Consider the following 21,384-nt stretch of genomic DNA (forward strand, 5'->3'; position numbering starts at 1 on the left):
GGTGCCTAACACTGGATGCGAAGACCTGGCAGAGATCATGATCGCAGGCAGTCGGAACCTCGCGCATGTGCAGAATCTCATGCTGGAGTTCACTCCATATGATTATGACGATTGTATGGGCTTCGATGAGGCAGAATTGCCCTGGCTTGCTCAATTCCTGACAGGAGTGACACAGCTCACATCGCTGACCCTGGAGGGTGTGAGAATAGATGTCAAGATGCTGTCAGTGCTGAAGGCGCAGCTCAAGCATCTTGAGCTTGGATTCAAGCTGCCCTTCCCAAGAGAGGCCTGCCTCGGCTTGCAGGACATGCACGGTCTTGAGACTCTGCACTTGAGCGTGGAATATTACAGCCCAGATGAAGATTTCTTGGTGAAGATTTCTGGCCTGGACCTGAGTCGGTGTTGCGCCTTGCAGAGGGTTGACATCGGCATGCTTGAGCCAGACATGCTCAGTGTGCCTTCCAGCTGCTACCTTTCAGTTGAGCGCGATATCCTCGGGCTTGATAGAAGGAAGTGGGAGGACAGTGCTCCCAAGTACACTGCATGCGTGTTATACTCCAATCGTTACAAGGAGGGGGAGCATGAAGATCTACTGTATGAGTGCCCCCGTCTTTATGGCCGCTTGACGTGGCTGTCACAGGTGGCCTGCCCAAACCTTACTTGGCTCGAGTTGGATTATCCAAAGCTGACTGCAGCGTTGCAGCCACTTGTGATCGATCGGTGCATGGGGGCTTTGAAGCATCTGCGCGTCAGCAGCAATACTGTCTACGTCAAGTTTGGGGCGTTTGTTAGGCTGGACACTCTAATTCTGACTGCCGTCAAGAATGTGAATATTCACTTGGCAGATGTCTCTGGCTTTGCTGCGGGCTTGGAGAAGATGCAATTGAAGTGGAAGAGCTGCTGCTCTAACAGTTATAGGCTGGCCACCGCACTCACAAATCCCGCAGATTGGGATGAGCAGCATGATTTGTTTCCTGAATACTGCTACACAGAAGTTATATTTCCTGTGAAGAATTCTTGAAAAAATGAGTCACATCTTTGGTGCGCCATGACAAGGAGTGTTGACACATGCAGTCCTCGGCTTGGAGCCAATAGATCTAGGTTCAAATTGAATCATGCAAGGTTGCCTGACTGCCAGCGTCTGATTGGCTGCGTTCATAGTGGCTACTGTGCCTGTTATATTCGGTGCATGTGTCTGAACCATCGTGCCTTGCAAGCATCAAACTTTGAGGGCTTTACCGAGGGTCTGCTGATGTCCCTGCTGTGTACCTTGTAGTTGGGTACATGATGCACCCGGTGCGGCGATCGCAACTGCAAGAATTAATGGAGCACTACTGGCAGACTTACAGAGGATGTTTAATTTAGCAGGGGACATCTGCCTTTGAAGCAGTGACAAGATGTGCTCTTTAAAACACATGTACAGGGCATCATGCAACTTGCGGGCGCTTATATCAATAGCTAGCCAGATAATAATTCATATGATTGCCCAGCACATATGGCCCTGACAGCACATGAGTTACAAGGAAGGAAGCAAGGTCACACTTCACACCAGGCAAAAGTTTGCACCGCCCTCATCAAATGGTATGGGTAACAAAAACAGGGTCCCCTGGGCAGCTGCCTGTAGCTTCCTTCCGGCTTGAGTCATCTGCATGTTGACATTGACGTCACTAGATTGTTCATTCAACAGCTCGAGCATCACGGACAACTTGGAAATCATCCGAATCATCTCTTTATTGGACCTTGAATTCAAAGCTCCTTTTCCTCTGCAAAGAGCAGATCTCTCTTGTCTGGATCCGACACGGTGCATGGCTTCAGAGAAAACAATCAGTGCTTCGATGACTGAGGATTCAGAACATCGTAATTTTGTCACTTTAAAGGTGTACTTCAAGGTGTCCTCATCATACCCATATGTCTTATTGGCCGGCAAGTCCTCTTGACATCAGCAGTGATGGGCGAGGACATTCATGCTGCACTGAGGGAATACACGGCTTCGAAGGCGGAAATAGAAGAGTTGCTGAGGCTGGATCCCCTGAATGCGGACATCATCCAGGTGAGGAGAAGCAAGGAGATGCTTGCCTGGTTTTCTTGGAAGAGGCTCAGGTGCTGAAGTTGCACCTTTGGCCAGGTCTTACATGATCTGGATGCTGCAATAAAGGACGCCCAGGAAGCGATTGATGCAGCTGAAGCAACTCACGGCATTGCTGCTAGCACCTCCAACAATGCAATAGTGGATGAGCAGGCAGGGCCTGAAGAGAAAGTGCCAGAGGTCAGAGTGAACCCAGACAGCAGGAGTGCAGCAGCCAGTAGCAACGGACAGGGGGTCCCACCTAGTAATGGTGGCAGCTATGGTGCAGCTGCTGCGCGGCTGCAGCGGTCTGGCAGGGAGGAAGAGCCAGACTTTGCACAGCTGGCAGGCAGATATCCAGAGCTGAGCCCTCACGTCAAGGTGGGGCCGAGCGGCAGGGGGAGCATCGACTTCACCAACTTTGAAGCTGCCAGGTAAGCCTGCCCATCAATCTTTTCCACAGACATGCAGGACGTGCAGGCTTTGTTGCATCACCCAACATCACCCATCCTCACTCTCAGCACAAATGTCCCATCATGCCAGGTTCTCCCTGTCTGACTGGGTCAATGAAGCTCTCACCTTCACAAATGTGCAACCTCATACATCCATCAGAGGTGTATACCATTGCACTGCATAATTCTTTCTAATCCAAGTTCAGTCTGAGGAACGCCTCATTTGTATGCATCTGTTGCAGGCAGCTGACACGAGCGCTGCTGCATTCACAGCACGGCTTGCACTGGTGGGTGCCGGATGGGCACCTCATCCCCCCAGTCACCAACCGTGCCAACTACATCCACTGGCTGCATGACCTCCTCACCCTCTGCCCAGGTGAGCTCCAAGGCAGATCGAGAATGATTCTCTGCTAGCAAGAAGTGGCATTTCGCAATTCCTATGCGTATGAATGCATGGAGGTTGAAATGACAACCCCTAAATTGCTCTTCATTATAGCACCCATGCTGTTCTGAAGAATAGCTTCATCTGCAAATGGCGCGACTGCAGCAAATGTCAGGAGGATTATGACTTGCCTAGCTCTCACCCTCCTGTGACGTCATACCTCGTCAAGCATTGGCTCAGATCAAAACCAAGGGTGAATCCGTCATCTGCAGCAGACAGCAGGGAGGTGCGAGTACTGGACATTGGCTGTGGAGCCAATCTGATATACCCGCTGCTGGGCTCCGCAATGCACAACTGGAGCTTTGTGGCCGCTGACATCACCGATGTGGCCGTCAAATGGGCGCGCGCCAATCTGCGCGCCAACACACAACTGGAGGCCCTCATTGAAGTGCGCGATGTCAGGCCCAAAGATGCCCAGCACACACCCACAGGTACCCGTTTTGCTTCCATCACACTATCTGTGCTGTCTTGCATCAGCCGTTCATGCACCAGTGCCCATCCTGTCGAGCCAGGCAACTCAGGTGCTGCCTCCACGCGTGCTTCTGCAGCCCAGCACCATTCTACCGTGGGAAAAATCATTTCTTTTCGCATGTACACTGTCATAGCAGTAATGTAGAAAGGCTGAGGGGTAACCAAGCATGGGAGACAATTGGCTCAATTTTCCGTGGCCTGCACTATGCAGGCATCTTGCTGCCAGCAGTGCAGGAGGGCGAGCGTTTCACATTCACGATGTGCAACCCGCCCTTCTTCAGCAGCATGGATGAGGCAGGCCTCAATCCGGCTACGGCGTTCTCAGGGACCGCACAGGAGATGACTCACCCCGGCGGCGAGCTGGCATTTGTCATGCAGATGATCCGCGACAGCTCCCAGCTGCAGGCGCGCTGCTCGCCCTATTTTCTGCTGACTCCATGCTCAAGATCCTCAGGAGTCTGAGGGAAAGCCTCTGCCATGTTTTTCCGCATTCTCGGCTCTAAAAGTGCAGTATTTCTCCTCTGCAAAAACCTGTCCTCTCGGCTGGCAAGTGTTCGTCTTTGTTCTTTTTGAGTACAACAATGGCGTGAGGCAACACGCATTCCGGATGAGCATGCGCGAATCAAACAAGGCTGTGCCTGGATGCACAGCTCCCACCTCTTGACGCCACGGGTTTTGACTGACTGATGACTTACTGTCATTATTTCATGCAGGACCACGTGGCCTGGTACACGACGATGGTGGGCAAGAAGGCGACGCTGCGACGCGCGCGAGAGGCGCTGCACGCGGCCGCGGTGCCAGCCGTGCGCACGACAGAGTTCGTCCAGGGGCGTATCTCCCGCTGGGGCCTCGCCTGGTCCTTCGCCGCTGGGCCCGGCTCCGCCGCGCAGCCGCTGCCCCGGCCGCCTGCCGGGGCGCGCATCGTTGCCCGGTGAGTTTCTTTGTTGTTGAAGCGGTGGAGTAGCGCTGAAGACTTAGTTATGCAGGTAGACTCTGGCGCTGTACGCTGTACGCCCATCCTGGTGTGAGTTTCAGCTGGCAGGTTGATCATTGCATGCACTGACTGCTGCCAAAGGCAAGGGTGCGTTGCCGCGTTGCCAGTGGTGTAGGCTGTTATGCTTGTCTCCACAGCATGAGCACCACAAATAGGAAGTGGTATCACTGAGAGAATGCATCCGGAAATTGCATGTCTCGAGCAGAGCGTTGCCCCACATGTGCTTGCCCATATGCTTCCTGCTCCCTGTCCTGTGCTTGTGCTCTGCAGAGATCATGACTGAGGTCTTGGGCTGGAACATGCAGGTGGCAGACGAACTTCTCGGTCGAGGTGTCTAAGCGGACTGCGCCAAAAGTATTGTCGGTGCTGGCAGCCGCGCTTGAAGCGAGAGGAGGGCAGGTGACCACTGACGCGTCCGCGTCCTCAATGACTGTTGTCGTGACTGCCCCAGAAGCAGCATTTGAGGAGAGTCAGGGCGCTGAAGTGAACGCAGCAGTGTCAGAGGCAGCTGGCCCTGTTGAGCAGGGCAGCGAGGGCACGCCAAAGGAGCAGCACTGCAGCAATGAGCCAAGTGATACTGGCCAGAGGGCAGCTGAGAGTGAGCATGGCCAGGAGGGGATCGAAAGGGCTGCCAAGCGGCACAGAGCAGATGAATTGGTCACAAAAACCAAAGAGTGTGAGGGGAGTGCAGCGGATGCTGATGCTGGAACGGTACATATAGGGGAGCAGAGCAGGACATACAATGTGAGGGTGAAGCTTTTCCAAGAGGCTTCCAATAAGATCGCTGTGTCTGCTTCCATCGCTAGCACGGAGCCTGCTGAATTTGCTTTACATTTCACACAAACGCTCAAGGCAGTCCAATTGGATGTGGCCCATATCCTGTCTTGAAGTCGCATGCGTGATAAATTGCAGACTGCTATCAACAACTTTACAAAGGCTGCACGTGTTGACTGCATTGCATATACTGTATGGCATATCTAATTCAATAAAATTCATGGCAACGTGAAAAATAAGTCATATCCAAGGATCCTGGATTTTGATCGATCAAAATTCTTTTTAGCAAAGGTCTTTGGATAGGAGGTTCAGCAAGGGCATTCGATATGTTCGGGTCAAACAATTTGCCATGCATGTAATAAGAAAAAAGCTCCCACACTCCTCCTCCTCTCACTCAAATGTACATTCTCAGCACATGTTTATACCCTTCAAAGCAATACACCTATGCGGTGTGCCGCTGCGCTCCCCTGGTCGCCCTGATCATTCCTTCGAGCAATTTTAGCTCTTAGGCAGTACTCCATCTGACATGCAACCATCAGCGGCGGCCGAAGAGGAATCGGATGAGGCAGACTTGTGCCAGGAAGGTTGTGGCGCTGGCTTTGCTTTTGTCGCCGCAGAATATGGACGACAGAAGCATGCCGCCATGTGACAGCACCTTGGCCAGGCCTCCCCTGACTGCGCTGCTGGCGCGGAAGGGCACTGCCAGTGTGAGTGACATCGTCCAGTGCAGCAGGCGCAGCGTGCCTGCCCAGCACACAATTTCACTCTTATTACTATTGCCTTAGTTGTTTTGCCTGAGTTCAGACAAGCACAAGATACACAAAGATTCAGACGTAATTGCTGCACATGCACACTGCGGCAGCCCCTTTGGTGCTTTGTGTCAACGTCGTTTGTCTGAGACTCTGGTTCCATCTTGAACACCACAGTCATGGTATCTCTCCTCTTCTCAGTGGGGCTTGTTGAGAGAACAGTGCTCAGATTCGAGAAGGCTGACATGTTGGCGACTCCCAAGCATGCAAGGGTATAAGGTCAACTTGTAATGGAAGAGGGAATTACCTACTGATGACCCATAGAGGAAGCCCAGATACGCGCCGGCGGCAGAGCACACAGCGACCTCCACCAGGGATGCTATGACAATCGCAGCGCTCGAAAAGAAGATTGGCGCCTGTGCATATAATATAACAGCCCTCAAACCCTCCTGTCGCTGCCAGACTCACACCATGAAGACAACAGCATGGGCAGCAGCAAGTTTACAAGCAGGCGCTAGAGCATTCGTGGCAGGGTGGAAACTCTAGCTTGTTATGTGAAAGGGTAGCGGTGTACCTGCAGGGAGGGAATAGCAGCGGAGCCCAGGATGAGTTCTGGCACCCAGCCAAGGAAGGTCAAGACCCTGGGCCCCAACGACTGGGTGCTCGACAGGAAGCCCCTTTGCAAGCCCCTGCCGGCATAGAAACTCCCCTGCACCGTCACAATAAGTGCTTCACTCCCCATCCTCTACTATCAGTGACCTCTTTGCCTCTTGTACTGTACATCTTGGCAACATGACTCCACTGCGTCTGCATGCACTTGTTGGTAATATCTTCAGCCTCTTTCCAGAATGAGCATGCCTGCCAGAATTGCCACAGCTTCTCATGGATGTGATCTCCGCCGCACCTGGATGACTGCGTTGGCTGCAAAGCTGACCTGGCAGATCCTCTCCAAGAGCTTCTGAGGGTCCCTGTTGACCAGCTCCCTAGCCTGGGCGAGGCTCTGCCTGAGCCACTCTCCCAGCCAGGAGCATGGCAGCGCCCCTCTTGGAGTGCCCTGAGGCAGCTTATACCTGTTCGTAGGAGAAGACCAAGGCTGTCAATGAGATGATCGAGGGTCAATAATGCTATGGCAGACAGGACAGCAGCCCTGCAAGCAGTACAGTGACAGGGATGAGTGGGTGTATGCGCAAGGTGGTCCTCACTTGCTGTGGCAGATCTCGCAATAGTTTGACGCTCGGACTTCGCCAGCTGTCAGACGTGCGATCTGCCACTGCCTAAGACACCTCAGGTGCACGTACCTGCACAGCAAGTGAAGCGTCTGTAATGAAACATGCAGTCTCTGACGCCCTAGCACGCTACACGACAGGGACAGCTTGCTAAAACAAACCCGATAGAACATAAGAACGCCTACCTCGTCGTGCCCTTGCAGATACACGGTGCCACAAGGGCCCCGCCTGGCTCGGCATCTGCTTCTTCCCAGCATATCCTGCAGGATTTACCTTTCGCCCTTTCCATCCCACCTTCTTCCAATACATTGGTAGAATCATTCCCGCCACCTGACCATCTTAGGACCGGCGGTCGGGGAACGGGAAAGCGCATGGCAGCTGACGTGTTAATCGAAAAAAAACGGGACGAATGCTGATCTGGTCGACATCTACTCTTCAGTCCATAATTCCATCAAGTGCCAACCTTCCATGGTCGGCTCCTCCACGCCCAAATTGAGATGAAATGCACCTTTTATGACTGGACATGCAGATATGTGTTTACCGAGATTCCCTTTGCAGTGATTATTGCAGGGGCAGTAACCTACCGTTCAGGGCTGTCGAACGCCGAGTCTTCGAGCCCAATGTTCTCTTGGTAAAGTACTAAGAAACGGCAAGGTGGCACATCTTACTGTTGCAAGGTGCCTGGATGGCCCACAGACTGCTGCAGTGGTGCGCTGGCCTAGGAATTCTGGCGCACCTAGTTGCAGGTACACATGCTGTCCCCGGTTTTTCGAGAAAAAGGTGGATGGGTTTCAATGGATATTAGTTGCAGACGTCAGAGCTTTCAAATTATTTGGTATCGTTGCGTTACGCATCGTAATTCGTTGCCCATCAGAAAGCAAGCGAACCCTATACGTCGGGAGCTAGAATGTCATTAGAACTCGAGGGTCTTTGTCTCTTGCCTGATCATGCTGTGAGTGCGTAGATCTAATGTGTTCAATCATTTAGTTGTCATATGTCGGTCTGCGACGGTCCAGCACTATCAACATCATCTTACTAGTCTGACAGGAATCACAGTGTGGGCGCTCCAGGTTTCATCGCTTGAATGCATGCTGCATGTTTCAAACGCAATTCTCATACTGTGAAATAACAAAACAATCAGAAACGAAAGTGGTGTATAAAGCGACCCCATCAGGCATTTTATTGCTATGTGCTGGGTGCAGGGCGCAATTTGCAACAAGCTAATAACTGTGCTACTTTCAGCAATGTGTACAATTGCTTTGTGGGCGGCATGCAGATGGGCTCTGTATGTGTAAACCAGTGCATCAGCCCACGGAACCCCTTGTATTGTCAAGACTGCGAAGATCCTAGGCAGCTGTGCGCCAAGGTGACTCCATCCCGTTGTGGTCCCTCTCGTGCTCCACAATCTAGAAGATTGCCGAGCGGCTACTGAGGGCAGCTTAAGTACTTTGCTTCTGCTGTGGCAGGTTGTACCCACCTTTGACATGTCCACATCAACTACCCATCTGGGTCAAGGCACAAACACAGAGAGGTAACATCCTGCTGCAGTTGTGCATGAATACCTGGTATCCATGAAGCTGCAATTAGGACATTGGCAGTCTTGTGCATGCTGATCAACTCACTGGCTGCTGCTTGCATTGTGCGTTTCCAAGGTCTCTCGAGTTAGTGGACGAGAAAGGGATGAATCTGCGCTGTTTTTGTTTGCAGCTGCTGCTCACCCTTTATGTTTCTGGTGAGGTCAACTCGTTTCTGTGAAGGAGTAGTATGGACAGAGACTTGAAATGTTCTGCAGGTGTCCGGTGGGTCCGGAGGAACAGCTGCAGACGCTCGGGACAGTGGTGGCAAGGGGAAATCCCTTTCTCAAGCAGAAACCCAATGCATGCTCCTCACAGAGCTACCAGGCAGGGTTCAATCCATCATCTACCTGCTGCTGCCTGCCCTCAAGAACCCTCCTAAGTTGATGCCGTTCAGAACGACATTGCCCTGATAGCACAGATGTCAAACACTCTTGCTTGGCACTAGCTTGATACATCCTTTGCATGTCAACTTGCGCCAATGTGCTGGCCGGGGGATTCATTGTGTTATTGTTACATGACGTGCACTTGTAAGGCAGCCCTTTCACCTAGTATCGGGCGCTCGCTCTGCCTTGATGTCTGCATTCCTCTTTCTCTAATTTGAGGAGCGGTGCGGGAGCTGAGCAAATATTTGTGTGGTGCAGTATGACTGTGTGGTGGGGACATCACACGTTGGGCAGGTGTGCGTGCCCTTGTGCCCCAATGCAGAAGGCACACCAGCCTGCATCCCTTGTGAGGATGTCCGCTCCAACTGCGCTTGGGTGAGCCCCTTTCTGAAATATTTCTACATTCTTTTTGAAGAGGCTCCCTCTGTTGCATTATGTGCACTTCCGAGGCAGCCCTTCCTTATCTCTCTGGCGCTCATTCTGCCTTGATGTCTGCATTTGCCTTTTCTCTTATTCTTTTCTCCAAGCTTCCTTTGCAGCGGCCACTTGGGGATGGCAAGTTGTCTGTGGTCATGAGGCGACTTGCACTTGTCTTGGCTTGTGGTGCATGCGCATTGGAGTGAGCTTGTTACTCTGCTGCATGCAGGCCTACCCAGCATTTAGATCGACGAGCTTCATCACGCACTTCCTAGCAAACAACAACGGGGCCTGTTTCTGAATGTGCGAGCGGGTGTAACAAGCAACTGTCAATCTCATTTCAAGCATGTGGTCAACATCTAAGACTCACTGAACGGATGCTGCTAGCAAGTTGCTATTGATATCAGCACAACTTTTGAGGCCAAGGTGATGATTTTTACGTGGGTGCAAAGACACTTGGTGCACAATGTGCACCGCACATCACATACGAAGTATTTTAACAGCATCTGCAGAGTTATGTTTTCCAAGATATGCATATGCATGCATGCAAGGTATATGTGACAGGAACAAGTAAATTCAAGATATATAAGGTGATGCTCCAGCATGATGCGTGGATGATTGTACATGTGTGCTTGAAAGGGATATTTCGATACATCCCATGGCAGCAAACAAGACGCCCTTTCTCAATCCTTCAGGCAAGAATAATTTACATGTCTGGCCTGTACATGATGAGCCGTCACTTCCACTAGAGCAGGCACCAAACCTAAAAAATGAGCAGATCTCAGTTTTTGCATACATGAGTACCTATGGAAAACCCTCAAAGAGTGAACCCCAGTAGAGGAGCCTCAAGAGACAATGAGACCTTTTGCAGAGCATAATGATGTCAGCAATGTGCAAGCAATCTCACACGGAGGTCATCTCACAAAGAGTTTTGAGTCAGTTGGGCCTGGCTGCATTTGACACTGCAGAGACTCGACGCTACAAGAGTGTGCATAATTTGGTACCCGAGTTTGTGTAATTGGTATCAGAAAATTCAGCAACAACAAGCTAATGTTCTACTCCTACAAGACTGCAGGCATTTGCACCTGCTGCTACCAAATGTTGTACAAATGCTCTATCGCAGAACTCTGGAAGTCATGACCGGAACGCAGCTCCAAAATTGCCTGAGGTCCAGACTAGATGTTAACCAACTTGATGTGAGCTCCCGACTCTTCTGACGACAGAAAGAGTCTGGCTGCTCTCAGCAACTCATAAAATCTCTTTGCAATCTTTCCCTCACCCCTTCATCTTCTCCAGCAGACTCTAACCAACATGCATCAGACTTGGACGGTGCCCCCGTTCTCTTGCGGCAGCAAAGGCTCTGAGGACTCTGCAGAGACTTGCTCCTTGCCTGTCCACACCCTGACCCGTCTGCTGAGAGCAGCCCACCTGCAGACAAACAGCAAATTGCTCAATGCCCGTCTCATCCTGCAGAAATCTGTCAAGAGCTGTTCCTTCTCTGCTGGAAGGACGGCAGTGCCAAGCATAAAAACAATTGCGACACTGCATGCATATGGTGTGTGTGTAGGGTGTGCTACAGGGGGGGACTTCATACAGGAGTATGTGGGGTGAGATGTCTGTGCTGCAGGAGAACAACCAATGTACACGAATCATTGATTTCTTGACAAACATCCCTTCTCTGCTGCAATGGCAGCATCGTCATTTTTTCGAACCTGCGAGGCTGCATGTATAGGTGTATACATGCACAGACCCATCAAACAGGGGTTGTGAGGGGTCAGTCACCTCTGGGGCCCCACTGCAAAGTAGCCGACGAGGCCCACATAGAAGAGGACGCTGCCAAGGAAGCCGATTCTGGCAGCCCAGTGCGTGGGCAGCTCCTTGACAGCAAACTCATAGAGCAGGGATCCGTTAATGGTCAGGATGGCCGCGGTAATGGCCCAGGCCGCGGCCTTCATGGAGATCCTGTTGGCGAAGCAGGGGCCCATGATGACCTGGCTGGATGTCAGCATTAGCAGCTGCGCAGCACACCAGCGCCCACATCCTTATTGGAGGGGAGAACATCAGGAGCAGCTAAGTGCATCCTAGCGTTATGCATGCATTCAGGATGGTAGCATCAGCATCAGCAGCTGCACAGCAACAGCACTCATATCAAGGCCACCAAGGGAGCTCTGGAATTGCAGCTATTTCCATGCAGATGCGCACTCAATCATGGAGAGAATCACACGTGCAATGAAAGGACTTGTCAGAGCACTACAAGCAAGTCATGAACGCCTGGGATCTTGCTAGAACAATGCACAAAGAACATGATGCCTCGCACCGGAAGCAGGGCAAAAGGGATCTGGACGGACTGCAGGACGTTAAGCCACTCGTTGAGGATGTCCAGTTCAGTGCCGCCAGGCTGGCGGTACAGCAGGGACACCAGAAGAGTGGGCACGAGTGCAACAGAGCGAGTGATGCTGATGCGCTTCCACTGGCTGATGCGCAGGTTGAGGAAGCCGCTCATCACAAACTGCCCCGTGTACACTCCCGTGATCGTGCTGCTCTGGCCTGCGCAGATACACGCCCACATGCTATTACTAAGGGTGCATGCAAGGAGAACTACTGGACTTTCCAGGGTTGTGTTGCATTTGCCTGCAAGGCCTGTCCGCCCATACCAGGAGAAAGACCTGAGAGCACTATTGGAAACGGCTGGAACCAGTTGGTGGACTGATACCAAACTGCGTTCCTCTAGCACGATCAAGCTCCTGGGATCCTTCGCATCACCCCAGTGTCACAGGAAAATTCCTCTACTGGAGCGGTACGGAGAAATAGGCGCTGCTTCAGCACTCAATGCGATTGAAAGGACAGGCAGTGCAGATCACAGGACATTCAGAGCTGGATTTAACGCAAACAAGCTTTACAAGAGGTGCAATATTTGATACTCCAGAACTGCCCTGGTGACACCCGGTATCCCAGAGCTCGGGAAACAAGCTTTGCTACAAAGACAGATGAGGAGAGTCCAAACGAGGCAGCACCTGCCGCAAGCAGACCAATGGCCCAGATGATGCGCATGGAGGCGCCAAAGGTCTCCCCCAGGTACGCGCCGGCATTTTCAAGGCCGATCTCGACTCCCTCCGTGCCATAGAATCCCCGCGCGAAGACGGCCACGACGCAGATGTTGATCAGCAGCGCGCAGAACAGCGCCACAGCCGACTCTATGCGGTAGTACGCCAGCGCCTCCTTCTTCCGCACGTTCTGCCCCGCGTCGATCTTCCTGCTCGGCGCGCCAAAATGTGAGTGTGTGAGATGAGATTGGATTGCATGCTAGCCTGATACGGCCCAGGAAACATGATCAGCCACAAATCCGGTGCAAACCTACTAAATGCAATTGCAGCGCAGTTGATCCTCCCGCTCAGGGCACGAAGATGACAAAGCAAATATTGTATGTCACATTAAAGACACGACAGTTGCAATGCTGATTTCATGCTAGCCTTGCATGAGCCGTGCATGCAATGGTTCACATGCAGCACAGCAGAATCAAGGAGTGCATCACAGATTGCTCAGTCCCAACGGAGTGTATGCATGAATCATTCAGCTCACGTCGCCTGCATTGCATGCATTTGTGTGGGACTGCCATGGCAACTCCTGACGCGATCTCATTGATTCCGCCATGCTGCATGTGGAATGGATTGCCGGTATGGATGGCTGGCAGTCCCAAGCAGGTTGCAGGTAGCCGGGACTCACCTGGAGTGCACAAGCGCGGAGTGCAGGTAGAAGTTGGCGGGCATGATGCCAGCACCCACAATCGCCACAGCCATCTTCAGCGCTGACCTGGGCAGCCGCGGCACCAGCAGCCCTGCCACACCAGTTCCCTTTAAAGACCCCCCCCGCTCTAAAGATCAACCCCCGATCAGGCTCCTCAGTTGGGTGAGGTACAATTTCCTGTAGCCTCAAAATGCAGCATATTCCTCCATGGTGCAATTCCGAACGGTAGCGTATATCACATACGGCAGTGCGCCGGTAAACTTGACAGGTCTTGCGCTTCATTCACTCTTTCATACCCATGACTTCAGATTCCACACGTCTCAACGAGCGTGGACACAGGATCCAGCTTTCCCACTTGGAGGCCCGACTCTTGAGAGTCTAAAGATGTCCAATAGTGGTGGACACAGGAGCCAGCCAACTGGGACAGAGAGGTCAGGGGCTGGGGCCCGCCAACAAGGGCACATAAGGGTTTTTACAGAATCCAGAACCTTCATTTTCCATGCTCAAGGGTCTACAAATCTCAGACATGGACATAGGGCTTAGCCAAGCAGCACAGAGAGGTCGGGGGGCCTCACCGATGAGCACGTCCTCTGTGGGCACGCCGGCGAGGATGTACATGACGCCAAATGAGACGGCCATGACGCCAATGAGCACCGCAAAGAGCGCCTCCAGATTGCGCACTCCCCAGCGCTCCAGCAGGAGCAGCATGAAGGAGGCCACCGCCGTTATCAATACCCCCGCCCACAGGGGCACCGCGCCGTACGTCAGCAGGGAGATCGCTATCGCGCTGCCCACCACCTGCCATGCATAAACACCGTGATGTGAGACCTCCAAAGAAGAATAGTTTGATGATTACTCCAGCCTAGGAAGGAGGCTTCACATGCATCTGAAATGTCTGACTCATGGGATTGTGTGATCGTTTACTTGTCCAAAGCGCTCATCAGAAATACTGTCATTGTGAGACGTCTAGCAATGAAGGAGCATGTGTGTGTTGGAGTGCTGCTGACCCATTAAGAGGGAGGCCCTATCCTAGGACACTGTCCAGGGGAGAATGCATGCAGTGAGACAGGGACCTCTGATATCAGCAAAGCGAGCACTACTAGCAGCAGGACTGCAAATGTCGATCCAAAGTCATGGCAATAGGAAAAAGAGAAAAGGAGGGCTGGGGTGGGTTGCGCACCTCCTGGATGTCTGAACCGATGATGGCAATCTCCATCATTATCCAAAGAATGTAGCGCGGGAAGACGGGGTACACCTTCCTGCAAGTGTAGAGACAAGAACTTCATTTGCAGTTGAATAGCACATGAACGTAGGCAAGCTCCGGGTGAGGATACAGTAAAGCAGGAGAATATGGACAATCCAAAGCAAAGAGAAAGACTAAGCAGAAGCAAGCACCTGCACTGCTGAGCCAGGTTGAGTCCCGTGGCAACGCCCAGCTTCACTGCCAGCATCTGCATCAGATACCCCTGGACAGCACAAGCACGCCATCCATTGTCAAGCACATTGGTTGCAGATTCACTCCTGCACTGCGAAAGACATGCTATGTGCTGAATTCAGGTAGACAAGGTATTAGTAACAATATAGGGGCTGATACAGCTGCTACTCACCATGATTATGACCCACATGAGGACCCAGATCAGTGTGTACCCAGAGTTGGCGCCAGCCTGAAGCTGGCTCTCCAAGTTGCCAGGATCCAAGTATGCAATGCCTGCATGGCAGGAGATCAGTCAAGAGGTTGCCACAAGCAGGATCATTAGTCTCTGTCAAGCAATCAGCTACACAGGATTCCCTTGTAAACAATGGTCCAAGCAAAGGTGCAGTGAAGATGCAATTGGGAATAGCAAAGGTTCCACAGAGTGTTGGAGAGGAAGGTACTCACTCATGAGGAATCCTGGTCCCATGAAGAGCCAGAGCCTGCAACAGTCAGCCAGATCACGTTCAGGTGGAGGGCCTCTACCAAGAGGTTCTCAATAATACAGAGGTGCATCTCATTAATCTTGCGAGATAGACACATCGCACTTGTTGAATGAGAAAACCACCCAAGGGAAGAAGCATAGTGAGAGGAAGCTCCCAGTCATGTTTGGCACCACTTCTACACGTACACACAACGCCAAAGTTGATACCCATCGGTGGACGTACTTGCGCCAGGAGAACCAATTCTTTGGTAGATCATCCCCGCTATATCGATCATCATCGAACAGAGTTCGAGGTGATGATGTAGTCACTCTGCGGTCGTGAGCGTCATCCACAAACTCGTCTTCTGCACCGATTTGTCGAAAGGAGAGCCCACCCTCAAGCATCTGGGCAGCGTCGGATCCTGTCTTGTCCATGAGATCACCTTCAAGGTCTTATATACATCGCCTAGATTAATCTGGGCAGAAACGAAGTAACGTCTGAAGCGATTAAACGTCAAATGTGCCCGAGATTCCGCGAGAGCTAATTCTATGCGGGGAACAGAGTCAATATCACCCTCTCCTGAACACAAGGGTGATCTGTGCAGCTGTGGCATTCGCTGCTGTGTCACAAGCATTTCTGTATTGCACATGCAGGACACGAGCGGTCAAGGACTTTTCGCCCCTGAATTATCTTGCGCCAAAGGGAGATGAAAAGATTTGCTGTGTCATCTCTGCATAAAGAGATCACTTGCCATGCGCTCCTCTGCCCAGCCTACCCGAGATTAATTGATACAGGCGCACAAAGATAATGCATGAAGAAGTTTTGCTGTGACTGGCGCCAGCGCTGAAGTTGTGGCTGGGGTAAATGCCAAGCAGACAGATTGGGCTTGGGTTTGGCCCATAAATCAACGCAAATTCTGCATCGTGTCTGACTTTTGATTATCAGTATAACGAAATGGGGGCATCTCAGCCAACCTTCGCAGAGACCAGATAGAGATCTGCAAGCAGAACCCTACTGTTATCTGCCGGGTTGTCCCTCATCTGCGCATTTTGTGGACGGGTTTCCGTAGCGATCCCACCGAATGGACGTCGCAGAGCACCATGGCTTTAGAGTTGGGCCATCCGGATGCTTTGCGCCCAAGGAAAGCATGAGTTCGCCTAGCAAGCAAGGCTGGTCCAGCGGTGAGTGTCGCAACATCGGGTCGCGTGACTTTGTCCCTAAAGAGCAATGCCTCGGTGCTCCCTTTGGCGGCACCCAATGTGAGATGGCATGTCTGTCGCTGACAATCGTCCTGCTTGCTTCCCAGATGCCTGTGCGTCAGCTGAAGTTGCACAATCCGAAAAAGAGCGGCTCCTGCTGACTGCTCCTGTAGCCGTCAAAGTGCAGCGCCGCAACCTCTTCAGATGCTTGATCCGCTGGAAAAAGCACAAGATCTCGCCTCTTCTGGGCAGTGCACCCTGCCCCGCCGTGAGGGAGGTCAAGCAGGTCGAGCATCTGAATGAGCAGACAACCTCGCTTTGGACGAGCCTTCCTGAGCACCTGCTGGAGGCAATGTTGAGCCTTATCAAGGAGGGAAAGGATAAGGACGACTGGGCCCATGTCCAGGTCAGTGATCAGCACACTTCTCAGAAAACCCAATGTCCTCAGGTCACCTTATGCATTGGATCGTGTTCAGGCAGACCTTCCCTCAAGGTTTCTGGTGCCCGTCACGAGCATCTACGTTGACATAGTCAGTCAGTGATGTACGTTGCATCAAGCCACCGTGCCCTTTGCATTTGCACTGATAGCCTAAGAGGTGTTAATTCTTGTGCAGGCCCTTTTCCAAATATCTGCGGTCTGCCAAGCGTGGCGGCGAGCCAGCAAACGAATCTTCTTTTCTAGGCCCTGGGACTCCTGCACCACATTGTGTCATCCTCTGCAGCTGTTCAGCACCGTGAGCCCCAATCCTCCATTCACACCTTTGCTTGATGGCCTGGATGCAATCTTACCTATACCTATACATGAGATCACCCATGACCGCTTCATAGATGCATTTATGCCCACACAGCGTTGCCATGCTCAACAGAGCTGCTTGTTGCATGGCCTGCGAACATGCGCTTGCATGCCGAGCAACCAATTCAGGCATGATCTGACATGGCGTGGATACTCTTGCATGCAAGCCGCCCCATGCATGTTTGTGAGGCGGATGTCTGACAAGCGCAGAAGGTGTCGGGGCTGCCGGCGACGGCAGGAGGGCCGCTGCTGCGCTGCTTTGTGCGGAGGGAAATGGGCGGCGACAGGGCCGTGGCCAAGTTCCAGCTCTTTCTGGGCAGCGAGCACAACGAGCCGGACGCCTCCAAATTCCTCATGGCCGCCCTGCTCACCTCCAGGTGCACTTGCGTCTTGTCCCCTCAGCTCTTGTACCCACAGCGCACGGAGCATTGCAGCACCCATCCTGCAGTTGCCTGCTTGTTGGATATGACCTGAATTTGTGCAGTGCCAGCATGTCTCTTTGCTCCGCTGGTTCCTGGTTCTATACGCACATGCAGTACAAGGAAGATGTAAAGACTGCAGCTGCTGATTGAATCAGCAATCGCAACCACTAGGTGGGAGATTGAAAATGCAGGTGAGGGTGACTCAGTGCTGATGTCACGGCTACTGCGCAGGTGGGAGACGGTGCTGTACTTCACCTCCGACTGCGCGTCGGCGCCTGCTGCGAAGCTGCAGTCCAACATCTTCGGCACGCACTACGACATGACCCTGGACCCCAGCGTGCAGCCCTTCGACAAGTCCTGGGGCAATAGTAAGAGCGATCGGGACGGCTCGCGAAGCGTTGGCGGTTCCGGCCGGGCGGCCGGCTCCCGCCGCGGTGAGAGCCTCGTGGAGATACTGTACAAGACCCGCCTCAAGGGCTTCATGCGTCCGCGCAGGTGATTCCTCCCGGCTCTGTCATGCACAGTGATCTTTTGAGAAATATCACCCCCCCTGTTAGCGCCTGTCTTGTGTAACGTCCTCTCTGCCGTGTACTACTGGACCCACATCCACATGTGGCGCACAAGGCCTTCTCATGCGACGAACACGCAACGGTTGCTTGCTTGGGATATTTTGGGATCATTGTATGTTTGGAGTACGGGTGGGCCTTGGCTCTGCACTGGGATGTAAATCCTGTTCCAGCGACAGCACTGTGTGAGCATGTGCCTTGTGGTTCTTTATTGTTGATATCACGCTGTTACTCCCAGGAGGCAAGGTGTGCCTGCAGACAAGCTGGAGTCAAAAGGCTGTGGCTCTCTCATGTCCTACCCCTTGCCTGGTGCAGGACTTGAAGTAAACATGACCTGACTTTGTGAGAGTGCTGCCGGAAACAGGATGAAGGTGGCGCTGCCGCCCACAACAGCGATGGACCGCTTCAGCTCAGCAGAGGGGCTGGCGGTTGCGCGTGCGGAGGCGGCAGCGCTCGCATCCGAAGAAGACAGCGAGGAGAGCTTCGGCGACGGCCGCACCGCCGATGTGCGGCAGCGGGGGGAACCGGCAGACCGGGGGGCCCCTGACGAGCCCACCTCGGAAACTGACAGCTCAGGTGCCGCTTATGCAATGGCTTCTTTTCATCAAGTTGCAGTTTTTATTGATCAGACTGTTGATATTGCGTGCGTGGTCATGATTTTCTATCAATAATGGGAATCTTAAAAAGTCCCTTCGAGTATTTGAGGTAGCAATTCATTCTGTGACTTTGCTGTGTGACCTGCTTAGAATTGAGGGGGTTTAGACAAGATGGAGTCAGTCAATCGTCTCTGCCAATAGTGGCTGCGGAACTGTATTGACTACATTAGCTCGTGTTTTGCTCATACATTCCATGCTCACCAGGCCATGACACCGAATCAGGGAGCGACAGCGCAAGCGCTAGCACTGGAGCGGGCATGTCTCGGCCAAGCCTGTGGAGCTTGAGCAGCGGCTTCAGTAGGGCCGAGGTGCATTTCTCCGTCTATCTCTGCCGTTACGTTGCAAATCTGCTGCCAGGATAAAAGGAAAAGACCCACATGCCTGGGTGCATATTGGACAATTAGTAAAGAACAGCTTATGCCTCGCCATAGTGCTGTGCTGCTCGCTTTCCATTCGCTCAGCCATGGCTCTGATGCAAGCGTGCCGGGTCTTAATCATGCAATCAAGGATAGACAGTGAAAGCAAAAAGAGCAACGAGTAAGGGCTGCCTCGCAGGTACACCAAAAGCAGGTCAAGTCAAAAGAAATCAAACTATATCGGATTCATGTGAAGAGTTCTTAAATTTGAAATGGTGCCAAATCAAACGACTGCGCATGTGCAGGAGTGGGACGGGCGGGAGGGGGTGCAGCTGCGCAACAAGCCGCCGCACTGGAACGAGGGTCTGCGATGCTGGTGCCTCAACTTCCGCGGCCGGGTGAAGCTGGCGTCCGTCAAGAACTTCCAGCTCATCCTGAGCTCCGACCCCTCCAAAACCATCGTCATGCAGTTCGGCAAGGTCGACGCCAACACCTACATCATGGACTTCAACCCCTGCGTCGTCTCAACCGCCCAGGCCTTCGCCATTGCCCTGTCCACCTTTGACACCAAAGTGCTCCTGTGAGCTGGCGGCTCGCGCACAGCGGCAGCACATGGTGTCACCTGTCTCCGTGCGGTGTCTCCCGGGAAAGCCTGTCAGGCTGGCATGGATTGCTGTAGCTTCTGTAGCGGTTGCTGCTCCCAACTTGACATTCGCTGGTCGCACCCAGTTTGAGGGCCACACAGCTGAGCGCGGCCTGAATGCAGCCATGGTGCTCTCTCCCTGGCGGGAGTATATGATGTCACCTGTCTCCCTCCGGTGTTTCCCAGAAATAGCCTCTCAGGCTAGCTTGGACAATCAAGCTTCTGTGGGGGTCTGTGCTGTCGGCCTCGGCAGAGCCTGGTGCACCCAGCCTTTGCACGACCATTCAGCTGAGTGTGGCCAGAATGCAAGCAGTGGTGCTGTCTTCTGGGGCGGCGTTGTGGGGGGTGTTTCTCTTGGGTCGGTGTGGTCCAGTGAGTCGCACTTTCAGTTGCTGACGTGGACAGTCCCACAAAAGAATGAATGTGCTTGTGGGCTGCCCATTGGCGCTGCGCATGCCGTGCTGCCCAGACATTTGAAATGTGTCGCGCCTTGTTTCTGGTTGGAAGTGCTCTATCAGAGGGTTGCCCCCTCGTGGGTTGGGTGCTTGGCAAGTCGATGTGTTTGTTGCGGAGGTCTGTGCTCATTACAGCTCATAATATAGCGCAAGAGTTAGCTCTGCTTAGCCTGTTGTGGGCTCTGCATCCTCATCTTGTCAACCTGATGCAGAAAAGGATGCACTGAGTCCTTTGCAAGTTGCGCTATGATTTTCGTTGGAGGCAGCATCGCAACAAGAAAGATGCTGCAGCATGTCACCAGCATGTCACCTGGAATGTATGGAATGTCCTCCCGCAAGTTGAGTCCTCAGACTGTAGTTGATATTTTCATCCCTCCGAGGTGTTTCATAGGGCCGATTTGCCCGGGACTTACAAGTAGGCTGTGTTGAAAAGGGATGCTCCTGTTGGTGCACATAAACATGTCAGTGCCTGGCCTGGGAGTGAGTATTGAGGGCGCTGGTTGCTCAGAGCGAGCTGACTGATCCAGGCCGGCATGAAGCATTTGATGAGAACTGTTTTCCCTAGGCATGATGCCATGATCATGATACCTGCAATTGCAGAGCTTGATGTGAGACCTGTCATTACATGTTGATCATGTAAGTATTGGTACACAGCCATATTTGTATCAATCGCATGACATTTCTCACCGTCATTAATGCTCCGACGTTTGAACCGATTCTGCTTGGTGTTGCGCCGGTGGCGTCGCAGTGCAGCCTAGCTAGGCCTTCTTGGTGTGTCTCATCATCATGATGGCCATGGGTATGCACGCTGTACAAAACCATTCTTCTGACACCCTCTCTCTCCTCAGTCTGAGGGAGGCATCGATCAAGAGAGAGAGAGAGAGAGAGAGAAACATTACATTGTGCCAGCAAAAGAGGCTGATTAGATATTCAAGACCTTGCTGGGATTTTGTGCTCAGTGGACAGATCAGTGACCTGTCTACCAGATTTTCGCAAAATCTGAGTCTCACTAAGAGTAACGTAATCCAACTCCCTCTTGCGAACCAAAGCTACAACGGAGCTGGGCGCAGCTGCAGCAGTTGTGCACTTGCACATATTCACGGA

General features: G+C 52.6%; 6 protein-coding genes across 6 annotated transcripts; 4 read left to right on the forward strand and 2 right to left on the reverse strand.

The window, feature by feature from the left end:
- The first annotated feature begins 404 nt into the window (after positions 1 to 404).
- Positions 405 to 1,371, forward strand: COCSUDRAFT_33271 (hypothetical protein). Its single transcript, XM_005647657.1, has one exon. It carries the CDS (start codon positions 446 to 448, stop codon positions 1,019 to 1,021), a length of 576 nt encoding a protein of 191 aa, XP_005647714.1. The 5' UTR covers positions 405 to 445; the 3' UTR covers positions 1,022 to 1,371.
- A 353-nt stretch (positions 1,372 to 1,724) lies between these two features.
- On the forward strand, positions 1,725 to 4,365 carry COCSUDRAFT_53530 (hypothetical protein; the record flags this gene model as incomplete). Its single annotated transcript, XM_005647658.1, has 6 exons — positions 1,725 to 2,050; positions 2,126 to 2,499; positions 2,760 to 2,893; positions 3,175 to 3,390; positions 3,642 to 3,835; positions 4,144 to 4,365. The coding sequence occupies exons 1-6, from the start codon at positions 1,949 to 1,951 to the stop codon at positions 4,363 to 4,365; spliced, it is 1,242 nt and encodes a 413-aa protein (XP_005647715.1). The 5' UTR covers positions 1,725 to 1,948.
- A 970-nt stretch (positions 4,366 to 5,335) lies between these two features.
- Positions 5,336 to 7,544, reverse strand: COCSUDRAFT_53531 (hypothetical protein). The gene is made up of 6 exons (XM_005647659.1): positions 7,359 to 7,544; positions 7,150 to 7,245; positions 6,852 to 7,017; positions 6,522 to 6,656; positions 6,255 to 6,363; positions 5,336 to 5,942 (listed from the first exon to the last, which is right to left on the reverse strand). The coding sequence occupies exons 1-6, from the start codon at positions 7,460 to 7,462 to the stop codon at positions 5,734 to 5,736; spliced, it is 819 nt and encodes a 272-aa protein (XP_005647716.1). The 5' UTR covers positions 7,463 to 7,544; the 3' UTR covers positions 5,336 to 5,733.
- A 273-nt stretch (positions 7,545 to 7,817) lies between these two features.
- On the forward strand, positions 7,818 to 10,203 carry COCSUDRAFT_53532 (hypothetical protein). Its single transcript, XM_005647660.1, has 6 exons — positions 7,818 to 7,919; positions 8,376 to 8,539; positions 8,640 to 8,704; positions 8,966 to 9,074; positions 9,392 to 9,508; positions 9,780 to 10,203. The coding sequence occupies exons 1-6, from the start codon at positions 7,859 to 7,861 to the stop codon at positions 9,849 to 9,851; spliced, it is 588 nt and encodes a 195-aa protein (XP_005647717.1). The 5' UTR covers positions 7,818 to 7,858; the 3' UTR covers positions 9,852 to 10,203.
- A 1,125-nt stretch (positions 10,204 to 11,328) lies between these two features.
- On the reverse strand, positions 11,329 to 15,594 carry COCSUDRAFT_36686 (Nramp-domain-containing protein; the record flags this gene model as incomplete). The annotated part of the gene is made up of 10 exons (XM_005647661.1): positions 11,329 to 11,565; positions 11,868 to 12,097; positions 12,565 to 12,803; positions 13,274 to 13,401; positions 13,895 to 14,092; positions 14,475 to 14,553; positions 14,690 to 14,760; positions 14,902 to 15,002; positions 15,174 to 15,208; positions 15,434 to 15,594. The coding sequence occupies 10 exons, from the start codon at positions 15,592 to 15,594 to the stop codon at positions 11,329 to 11,331; spliced, it is 1,479 nt and encodes a 492-aa protein (XP_005647718.1).
- Positions 15,595 to 19,454: 3,860 nt separating this feature from the next.
- On the forward strand, positions 19,455 to 19,766 carry COCSUDRAFT_15884 (Tub-domain-containing protein; the record flags this gene model as incomplete). The annotated part of the gene is made up of 1 exon (XM_005647662.1): positions 19,455 to 19,766. One exon carries the CDS (start codon positions 19,455 to 19,457, stop codon positions 19,764 to 19,766), a length of 312 nt encoding a protein of 103 aa, XP_005647719.1.
- Positions 19,767 to 21,384: the final 1,618 nt, after the last annotated feature.

The sequence above is a fragment of the Coccomyxa subellipsoidea genome (genome assembly GCF_000258705.1).
Source record: "Coccomyxa subellipsoidea C-169, whole genome shotgun sequence".
Taxonomy (NCBI): domain Eukaryota; kingdom Viridiplantae; phylum Chlorophyta; class Trebouxiophyceae; family Coccomyxaceae; genus Coccomyxa; species Coccomyxa subellipsoidea.

Coding starts and splice junctions, on each gene's coding strand:
- COCSUDRAFT_33271 (XM_005647657.1), top strand. CDS start 446: ATGCTCAGTGTGCCTTCCAGCTGCTACCTTTCAGTTGAGCGCGATATC.
- COCSUDRAFT_53531 (XM_005647659.1), bottom strand. CDS start 7,462: ATGGAAAGGGCGAAAGGTAAATCCTGCAGGATATGCTGGGAAGAAGCA. Junction 7,246..7,358: donor ATCTGCAAGGGCACGACGAG/GTAGGCGTTCTT, acceptor CTTGCTGTGCAG/GTACGTGCACCTGAGGTGTC. Junction 6,364..6,521: donor CTGCTATTCCCTCCCTGCAG/GTACACCGCTAC, acceptor TTATATGCACAG/GCGCCAATCTTCTTTTCGAG.
- COCSUDRAFT_53532 (XM_005647660.1), top strand. CDS start 7,859: ATGGCCCACAGACTGCTGCAGTGGTGCGCTGGCCTAGGAATTCTGGCG. Junction 9,075..9,391: donor GCTCCTCACAGAGCTACCAG/GCAGGGTTCAAT, acceptor TGTGTGGTGCAG/TATGACTGTGTGGTGGGGAC. Junction 9,509..9,779: donor TCCGCTCCAACTGCGCTTGG/GTGAGCCCCTTT, acceptor TGCTGCATGCAG/GCCTACCCAGCATTTAGATC.